Genomic DNA, 10,237 nt, shown 5'->3' with positions numbered 1-10,237 from the left:
GCGGACAACTAAGCCAGATATGGTGGCACAACCCTTTAAGTCCAATACTCGGGAGGCAGAGACTTGTGGACCTCTGTGATTTCAAGGCCAACCCGTTCCACAGAGGACAGACCAAGTCTGCAAAGTAAGATCCTGCCTCGAAACAGTTACACACTTGCATGCAGGGCTAGGGATCTAGGTCAGCTGTTCGAGTGCCTGCCTAGCAGAGATCCCCAAGTATAAACCGGGTGTGGTGGCACTCGTCAGCAATCCCAGCGTGCCGGAGGCGAAGGCTGTGAATCTGAAATCCAAGGTCAGCATTGACCATACATTAATCAAAGCCAGCCTGGAGCAGGATTGCTGAGTCACTCAGTTCCAAGGAGCCCCAGACATAGGGGACAGTGAAGAATGTGGTAATCCTGGGCCCCAGCTTGGTCCTGAGGCCCCAGCCTCAGGTACAGCCAGGAGGCTATCCCACCCTCAGCACTAAGAACTTCAATGCCAGTGTCCCTCCATGCTCCTGGGGAGTGTGCTGCAGCATGGAGAAAGGGGTAGTGGTGGCTCTCAGTGCCTCTCATCAGCCAGGTCACTTCCGTGTGACTTCTCCATGGGCATCTGCTAAGTCTTCAACTGAGAGGCTCTGCTTCAAAAAGTCCCACTGTTTTTACTGCATCGAACCAGTGCGATTTACAGCCTGGTGTGCGGAGCGACTGTGCCAGCACTACTGGATGCAAGCAAGTGGGCGAGGGCATATCTGACAGCTTGGGGACACCATGCTGCCCTCCCCTGTTATGGCAATTCATTTTCCCTGACTCAGTCTCTATATGACTGGCGAGGTGGGTCAGGTCATGTACACAGTAGGCCTTGCCCTGGCACTCACACACACAGTAGGCCTCTCCCTGGCACTCACACACACAGTAGGCCTTGCCCTGGCACTCACGGAGGAAGCTATGTTCTTCTCATTCCTCTGCAGAGTGGAGAGACTGCTGGAGACCTCCAGCAGGGTGGTCGTTCCGAGCTCGGAGCCACAGGCGATGAGACACCCGGTGTCCTGAACCCGGAGGCAGAAGAGCGGGTCATCACACACCTGTTGGAGGAGCCAGAAGAACCAGGTAGAGTGGGGAAGAAAACCGGAGTCACACATGTTCTATTGTCTGGCCTTATTGGAACACCTCCAGAGACACAGCCTTTCATGGTGGATGCAGTTTACCCTTGGTCCCTAGCCCTAATACTGGCCTAGCTGCATCATCTTACAGATCTCTGACTCCCTGGTCTCCCATGCCCCCAGCCAGAGGTTCTCAGCTACAATTTGCTAATATTGGCTGATGGGGTAACCACGGAGAACCCAAATATGGGGATCTGATGTTATACAGTTGGAGAGAGGTGAGAATATTTATTTCTCTTAAATTCCCTCCTGTGTTGTTGTTTGGGTCCGGGTCTCATGTAGCCCAGGTTGGTCTTGAACAACTTACACAGGGGTGACCTTGAACTTCTGACCCTGACGCTGTAGCGCCATGCCTGGTGTATACAGTTGTGGTGATAGAACCCAGGGCCTTGTGCATGTTAAGCAAGTGTCCTACCAGCTGATAAAACTTGTTTCTTGTGGTGCTGGATGTAGAGCTCAGACCTGAAAGCCAGAACTCTACCATTGCCTGGAACCCCCAGCCCTTCCCTTCTCTTTACATTCTCTAGGGTGACTCTTGTAGTCATCACAGCTGCAACTCCCCAGGTCCCTCGCTTCTGAGTACCACATACTACCAAGGTCAGCACAGTTGGCCGGAAACGCAGACTATTCAGAGAGGCCCCATTCAGGTATGCATATTAAGAGCCACGAGCAGCAGTCACACACACACACATACACACACACCCCTGGGCCCATCTAGGAGGGACCCCAGATCACAAGGGCCAGAGTGGATGGGTGGAGTGGAGGACCACACACATGACCTTCAGGCTGAGGGCAGGGTCACACTGCTTGAACACCAAGTCCCAGATGTCCAGGGTCCCATCCATCTTGGTGGTGAAGAAAACGGCTGGTCTCACAGGACTCCAGGCTCCGTCAGAGAGATAAGCCATGTGGTACCTGTAGGAGCCAGGGTGGTGAGACAGGAAGCCTGGGGTGGAGGGATAAGGCTTGAGGGCCATGGCTTGTCCTCTCACTGAGGATCTCCTAGGGGCCAGGGTCTCTGAGTCTTTCCGGATAGGAAACTTTCTCAGGTCTGACTTCAAGCCAGCCTCACTTACGGTTTCCAGGCTGAGCTTAACAGGGATCTGGGGGTGTGGCTCTCTCCATGGGCTGGGCTTTGGTATTTCCCACGGTGTCAGACCTGATGGAACTGGGATCCACTGTGGGGTCCCAGGAAGGACATGCCCAGAAATTCATTTTTTCTGAGATGGAGGTTTGCTTTATTTCCTCCTGGCCTTCATTTGGATTTCTAAAGTTTTGTTTGGTGGACAGCTTTGTTTAATAATTTTAAAACACATTTGTGTGTGTGTGTGTGTGTGTGTGTGTGTGTGTGTGTGTGTGTATGTGTGTGTGTATGGGTGCACCCATGCTACAGCACACATTTGGAGATCAGAAGACAGCTTGGAGGAGTCAGTTCTCTCCTTCTCCCAAGAGTTCTGGGGATCGAACACAGATTGTCTCACCAGGCCGCAGGCGCCTTCACCCAGTGAGGCATCTTACCAGCCCGAACAAAAAGTCACCCCTCACCAGGCGGGGTGATGCCCGACTCTAACCCCAGCACTTGGGAAACAGAGGCAGGTGGATTGCTGAGAGTTCGAGGCCAGCCTGATCTACAGAGTGAGTTCCAGGACAGCCAGGGCTTTACAGAGAAACCCTGTCTGGGGGAGGGGTAGATTCTTCCCTCAAGGTTGTTCAAAAGTACGTGAAATATTTTTTTTTAATTCCCATTCTCTCTCTCTCTCTCTCTCTCTCTCTCTCTCTCTCTCTCTCTCTCTCTCTCTCCCCACCCTGTCCCTTCCAAACCCATTTTTTCTCCTCCATAGAGGTACAGCTGAATCAGAACTAAAATTTCAGGCCTCCTTTGCTCCTAAGCTTGTAAAGAGTTGGGCCACAGTAGAGAAAAAAAACAAAAAACAAAAAAAGCAAACAAACAAACAAACAAAAAAAAACCTGGAGATTTGATTTGATTTAAAAAAAAAGAGTCCCACTGTGTAGCTCTGGCTGCTCTAGAATCAGAGAGATCTGCCTGCCTCTACCTCCTGAACACTGGCTAGCATGCCCATCTGACTCTGGAGAGGTTTGAAGGCAGTGTGGAATTTTTAGTGTTAAGTATATTCCATGGGGCACAATATTGCATGGGGCATACTTATGTTAAAAATTCTTTGTTGTTGTTGGCTGGGTGTGATGGCACAGACTTTAAATCTCAGCACTTGGGAGGCAGAGGCAGAGTCTTAGAGTTTCTCTTACTGTGATCAAGAACACCACGATCAAAAGCAACTTGGGGAGGAAAGGGTTAATTTCATCGTACACTTCCAGGTGACAGCCCCATCATCCAGGGGTCAGAGCAGGATATCAAGGAAGAAACCAGGAGCCATGAACTGAAGCAGAAGCTCTGGGGGGATGATGCTCACTGGCTTCCTCCTCCTGACTTGCTCAGTACAGATGGTTGTGAGCCACCATGTGGTCGCTCACAGGAGCTTTGGAAGAGCAGTCAGTGCTCTTAACTGCTGAGCCATCTCTCCAGCCCCAACCTGCTTGCTTGCTTGCTTGCTTGCTTTTCCTTTTTTTTTTTGTTTTTTTTTGTTTTTGTTTTTCGAGACAAGGTGCTGGGATTAAAGGTGTGTGCCACCACCGCCCGGCCCAACCTGCTTTCTTTATACACCTCAGGACCAGCTGGCCAGGGGCAGCACTGCCTTCAGGGAACTGGCCCCTCCCACCCCAATCATCAGTCAAGATTTGCATACAGGCAATCTAATAGAGGCATTTTCTTCATTGAGGTTCTTCTCAGGTAACTCTAGCCTGGGTCAAGTTGACAAAAACAATAACCAGCACAGGTAGGCAGATCTCTGTGAGTCTGAGGCTAGCCTGGTCTACATAGTTCTAGGCCAATTAGGTCTACATAATAAGATCCTGTGTCCAAAAAGAAAAAAGAATTTATATTGTTAACCAGACATGGTAGCACATACCTCTAAGCCCAGTACTTGGGACTGTGTGTGTGTGTGTGTGTGTGTGTGTGTGTATGTATGTATGTATGTATGTATGTATGTATGTGTATATGTATACATATATGTGTGTGTGCTCACATTTTATATATATATATAAAATGAGACAAGTTCTTTCCCTTTTTTTTTCCTTTCTGAGACAGGGTTTCTCTGTGTGGCCCTGGCCATCCTGGAACTCGATCTGTAGAGCAGGCTGGCCCTGAACTCTGAGCTCTGCCTGCCTCTGCCCCCTACGTGCTAGGATTAAAGGCCTGCATCACCAATGCCCAACAGCAAGACAAGATTTTTCCATGTAGCTCAGGATGCTTCAAACTTGCAATCCTCCTGCCTCAACCTCCAGAATGCTGGGATTACAGGTATGGGCCACCATGCCTTGTTTAGAGCCCTGCTAAACCAAATCTCTGGAGTGGCCCCGAGTACCCTCTGCTCCTCTGAAGCCCTCTCCTTACTTGGTCCACATGATCGATGACTCCCGACTGTCCTCAGACCAGATGCGGGCTGTCCAGTCGCCAACAGTCAGAAAGTTCTTTGGGTAGAAGGGGTTTCTCTGGAGGGCATAGATGGGGCCATGGTGGCCATAAAAGGTGCAGACGATCTTCTCCGCTGGCGTCTTGGCCTTGCGGTTGCAGGAGATGACGACGCCCTGTTCGGTGCCCACCATGAACTTGGTAGGCTATGGATAGGAAGACAGAAGAAGGCCCATGAGCTATCATCTCTAGGCTGGACCCATGTGACCAGCAGGCTGCCTGGGAACCTCTGCTCCAGCTGTGTCCAGGCTGAGTCCTGTCCCACTCCACAGGCTCATTGGGAGTCGTCTTGAGGCTGGCACACTTTATAAGGGTACCCTCGGCTCTCCTGGACCCTAGAGGGTCATCAGGGGACCCTAGAGGGTCATCAGGGGACTGCGCTGCAAGCATTACTGTATACATACACTATGCGGTATGTGTGTGTTTGGTGTGTTTGTGTCATGTGTGTGCATACAGTTTATATGGACAGTGTGTGTTTGTGTGTGTGTATGCCCATGTGTGTGTGCAACATGTGTGTTTGAGTGTGTGTCCATGTGTGTGTGTGTGTTTAGTGAGTCCATGTGTGTGTATGCAGTTTATGTGGACTGTGTGTTTGTGTGTGTCCATGTATGTGCATGCAGTGTGTGTATGTAGTGTATGTGTATGCAGCATGTGTATATGCAGTTTATGTGTATAGTGTGTGCGCGCGCTCACACGTGTGCATGCGAGTGTGTGTGTGTGTTGTGCATTTGTGTGAAGAAGCCAGAAGAAACTTTGGGTGTCTTCCCACTATCACTCTGCCTCATTGCCTGGAAGCAGGGTCTCTCACTGAACTTGGATTCTTGTTTTTCAGATAGATAGGCTGGCTGCCAGCAAATGCCAACCCTCCTCCTGTCTCTGTTCTCCCACAGCACTGGAGTTAAAGGATAGTAGGTGCTTTAAACACAGATCCACCACTCTAGCCCTGGTAATCCCGTCATAAGGATTTGAATGTTTGTTTATACATAGAATAAACAAGGCCCAGAGTGGACACAGTGTTTCCCTGAGTATGCAGAAACCATAGCGGGCAGGAGAATGAAGTTGGCTCAAGCTGTCACTGTGAACTTAGAATAGGTGACCAGTCAGCACTCACGAAGCCACCTGGTAGTCAGTGTGGCAAGTTGTCTCCCCCAGGTCTGGGAACTACAGTTGTGCCTCCTCCTGCCGAGCCTGGACACTTTCCTGTGATTGGCTGTGGCAAGGCCGGAGACCTGACTCAACAGTACTTGCTACCAAAACTGACAACCTGAGCTTGGCACCCAGAACCCATGAGGAAGGAGAGAGCCAGCTCCTGCAAGCTGAGTTCTCTCTAAGACCTCCCCAGGTTCAACACACACACACCTACATGCAGGCTTGCACGTGCAGGCACAGATATACACACACGCACACATACACAGAGTACAGCACACACTCATGCATGCTTGTGTGCATGAACACACATTCGTGTGTACACACACATGCATGCTCGCACACATGTACATATGCACGCACACATGTGCGTCACACACATGCACACACAAAGATAAATTAAAAAAAATAAGAGTATGAAAACAAAACAAGAAAGGGGCTAGGACCACAGCTCAGTTGGTAGAGTGCTTGTCTAGCAGACATGGAAACTGGGGTTCAAACCCTACACAAACAGGCATGGCAGGGCATCACTGAAATTCTGCTGTCAGGAGGGGAGGGGAGGCAGGGTCGGAAGTTCAAGGTTACCCTCGAATACTTAGCAAGTTTGAGGACACCCCAGGCTACAGAGACCCTATTTCAAACAGGAAAGAAAGAGAGAACAAGAGAGAGAGAGAAGGGAGGGAGGGAAGGAGGGAAGGAGGGAAGAAGGCAGGCAGGCAGGAAGGGAGGGAGGGAGGAAGGAAGGAAGGAAGGAAGGAAGGAAGGAAAGAAGGAAGACAATTGCTCTATGACCCTTCTTAGAGGTCCCTAGAGGAAGCAAGGTCATAGAGGTCGAGAAAGTGGTGAGAATTGCTGAGATCTCAGGGAGAAAGACACAGGACCTGTTTCTCTCATAGGTACAGTGTTTCAATTCTGTATAATATTTGTTCCGGCAAGAGAACTAGTTTTTGAGGCAGAAACTGTAAACTTCATTTTGAACATCTGAAAAGTCAGTTACAATGAGGGCTAGGCAAAGGGGCTTGATGGGGTTTTGTTTGTTTGGTTTGTTTGGTTTTTGATACAGGGTCTCACTACATAGCCTTGGTGGCCCTGGAACTTGCTCTGTAGACCAGGCTAGCCTTGAATTCTCAGGCCTGCCTCTGCCTGAAGTGCTGGGATAGAGGCATAAACCACCAAGCCCAGCTTTTCTGGAAATTATAAGAATGACCAGATTCCTTCGAGGAAGAACCGTGCCAAACTGTGAGTCAGCAGAAGCCACACAGCTACGAGGAAGTAAAGTTATATTCACCAGTGACACGGGAGGGAGGGCTCCTTCCCGCCCAGGCTCTTTCTATTCTGTCCGGAAGGTAAATAAAATGTCACATCTTAATAAAGAGCTCTGAGAGATGGGGAAATTCCAGAGCCAGGTGGTGGGGATGGCTGCATAATGCTATGAGTGGGCAGGGCCACTGCAGAACTGGCCCTTCAAAGTGGTTAGCCCAGACTTGGTGGCACACACCTGTGATCAGGCATGCAAAAAGTGGCGGGGGCAGGGAGATCAGAAGTTCAAGGTCATGGGTCTGGGAGATGGCTCAGTGGGTAAAGGCCCTAACTTTTAGCCTGAGATCAATCCCTGAGACTCAAACAGTGGAAGGAAAGGAAGCGAGTTGTCCTTTGACAAACATGCCCCCTGAACACACCACACACACACACACACACACACACACACACACACACACGGCAGAAGTATTTAAAATGTAATATCTTTTTAAGTTCAAGGTTGTTTTGTGTAAAATAGTATATTCAAGGCCAGCCTGGGATACAAGAGACTTGTCCAGAATAAAAAGTTAAGAGGGAAGCTGGGTGGAGGTGGGCACATACCTTTAGTCCCAGCACTTAGGAGGCAGAGGCAGGAGGATCTCTGTGAGTTTGAGGCCAGATCGAGCTCTGGGACACCCAGGGCTACACAGAGAAACCCTGTCAGAAACAAACAAACAAACAAACAAACAAACAGTTAAGCAGGGCTACAGGGATGGCTCAGCAATTAAGAGCATTTGTTGCTCCCGCCAAGGACCCAGGTTTGACTCCTGATACTGCTGGCTCACAAACATCTATAACTCTAGTTCCTGGGTGCTCTCTCTTCTGACCTCTTCAGGTAACAGGATTATCATTCTGGCATTTCAACTCTGGCCTGTAGCTGAGGATGCTGGGGGCAAGTGTGAGGGCAGAGCCTCCCCAGGTCCTCCAAATGATGTGACGGTGACCCAAACAAGTGACGTCGCCAAGGACACAGGAGTGGGACCACCAAGCTTGAGCCTCAGCTAGATTGAGGAGGACCCAGCCTAAAGCACGACCCTAAGGCATGACCCATCTGGAAAGGGGCTTTCTTGCCTTGATTTTGGGAGAGTGTCCATTTTCTGCTTCTGACACACTCCCATGACTGCTCTGCGAAACTTCAAACTTTTTATTTCATTTCTATAGGTTTTTGGTTTTGAATGTGTGAGATGTGGTCTTGCTGTGTACTCCTGGCTGGCCTGGAACTCTATGACCTCAGCTGGTTTTGAATTTTCAGTGATTCTTCTGCTTCTGGCTTCAATTTTGAGTTTTTAAAATTTTATTTATCATCAACATCAATTTCATCATGATCATCGTAATCCTCTCTCTCTCTCTCTCTCTCTCTCTCTCTCTCTCTCTCTCTCTCTCTGTGTGTGTGTGTGTGTGTGTGTGTGTATGTGTGTGTGTGTGTCCATGAATACTATGGCACACTATATATAAGTAGAGGTCAGAGGACAATTTCCAGGAGTCACTTTCCTTCCATAGCAGGATCCAGGAATTAAACTCAGGTCAAGTTTGTGTAGCAAATGCAAAAGCTTTCTCTGGCTTCTTGTTTTCTGTTTTGTTGTTTGTTTTGACTTTAAAAAACCAACCAAACAAAACAGGACCTCAACTTGCTATGTATGACTTTGAACTCCTGATCTTCCTGCCTCTAGCTCAAAGGTGCTAGGATTACAGGCACGCACTGGTGTTCCTGGCTTTTGGGGTTTCTTTATCATTCCCAGTCTGTTGAGACTTCTAATCTGGTCTGTGCTCTGCTTTTCCACCAGGCTCCTCTGTTCTTCCTTCCTCAACACCCTCTCCCCCCGCCCCGAGGAAGGGAAGTGACCAGCCTAGGGCCTCAAATGAAGCCAAAGCAATGGGGACATTGGTTCTGGGCAGGGATCTTCCCCTAAAACTGGGCTTCTCTGATTTAAAAAGCCCTCTCTATTCAGAAGGGCCGGCCTCAAGCGGGTGTGTCAACGGCAGCCTTCCTGGAGGTGCTCTTCTGCCCCCTGCTGGAAGATCGCGGTAAAGCCTTGACAAGGAGTAAGGCTGCCAGGAAAGGAAGGGACCTCCTGCCTGCTTCTGCTGCACCGTCGTCCATGCCTGCTGTCCCGTAGCCCCAGCAAGCAAAGCTGAGGAAGGGAGAACAAAAAACACGCACCAAGGTAGACTCGAACTCCAAGGAGATGGCGCCCAGGGCGTTCTCCAGCTGCTCCTTTCTGGAGATGTCCATAATGACAACTTCGGTGGGCTCGCTGATCTTGCGGATGTCCCACCACATGACCTGGCAGGGAAGGACAATTGAGACCTTGAAGACCCTGACTACTGTCCTGCCTCCACCCCAAACCGTCCAGGGGCTCAAAGGATATGGAAACAATGCGAACAAACACATTTCTAACATGTACAAAGGCAAACGGTATACAAGTCAGATGCAGGCACAAGAAGCCATTTTCTACAAGACTCCCCCGACATAGCAATAGCCAGCGAGATGAAAGCTATACACAGGACCCAGGCCTGGTAACATGTCTGCGACCCCAGCACTCAGGAGGAGGAGGCAGAAAGTTTAGGAGTTTGAGGCCAACCTGGACTACCTGAGATCCTATCTTTAAAAAAAAAAAAAATTAAGGGGGCTGGAGAGATGGTTCAGCGGTTAAGAGCATTGACTGTTCTACCAGAGGCCCTGAGCTCAATTTCCAGCAACCACATGGTGGCCCACAAGCATCTGTAATGGGGTCCAATGCCTTCTTCTGGTGTACCTGAAGAGAGCTACAGTGTGCTCACATACACAAAATAAATAAATCTTTAAAAAAATTAAAAAGCAGACATATTCATTGATCTAGCATTCCCTTCACCAGCAGCAACGTATGCTTTAGATTTGCCTGTGTGAGTGTGTAATGACCTAGGCACAAACGCACTTCTTGCTCTTCTTTTTCTGATGCTAACAAAGTATAAGCCCTTGTGAAATAAAGCATAACATAACAGACCTATACCAAGCAGCCAGCAGGCACAGAATCAAGCTTCAGGAAATCTGAAGTGGCTGCTGAGTAGAGTCAAGGAACATAGCAAGTGCAAGACAAGATGGAAAGTATGTGAGCTGGGAG

General features: G+C 49.3%; 1 protein-coding gene across 1 annotated transcript in view; it reads right to left on the bottom strand.

The window, feature by feature from the left end:
* The window catches only part of Dnai2 (dynein axonemal intermediate chain 2), a 29,738-nt gene that overhangs the window by 3,029 nt on the left and 16,472 nt on the right, over positions 1 to 10,237 (bottom strand). The window contains exons 8-11 of the mRNA XM_031352576.1: positions 9,298 to 9,420; positions 4,614 to 4,837; positions 1,924 to 2,059; positions 920 to 1,066 (exon numbers count right to left, since the gene is read on the bottom strand). Of these exons, the coding sequence (XP_031208436.1) occupies positions 920 to 1,066; positions 1,924 to 2,059; positions 4,614 to 4,837; positions 9,298 to 9,420 (630 nt within the window). The remainder of the gene's footprint in view (positions 1 to 919; positions 1,067 to 1,923; positions 2,060 to 4,613; positions 4,838 to 9,297; positions 9,421 to 10,237) is intronic.

The sequence above is a fragment of the Mastomys coucha genome, unplaced genomic scaffold, assembly GCF_008632895.1.
Source record: "Mastomys coucha isolate ucsf_1 unplaced genomic scaffold, UCSF_Mcou_1 pScaffold5, whole genome shotgun sequence".
Classification (NCBI taxonomy): Eukaryota; Metazoa; Chordata; class Mammalia; order Rodentia; family Muridae; genus Mastomys; species Mastomys coucha.
This window is presented reverse-complemented; position numbering and strand designations above follow the sequence as displayed.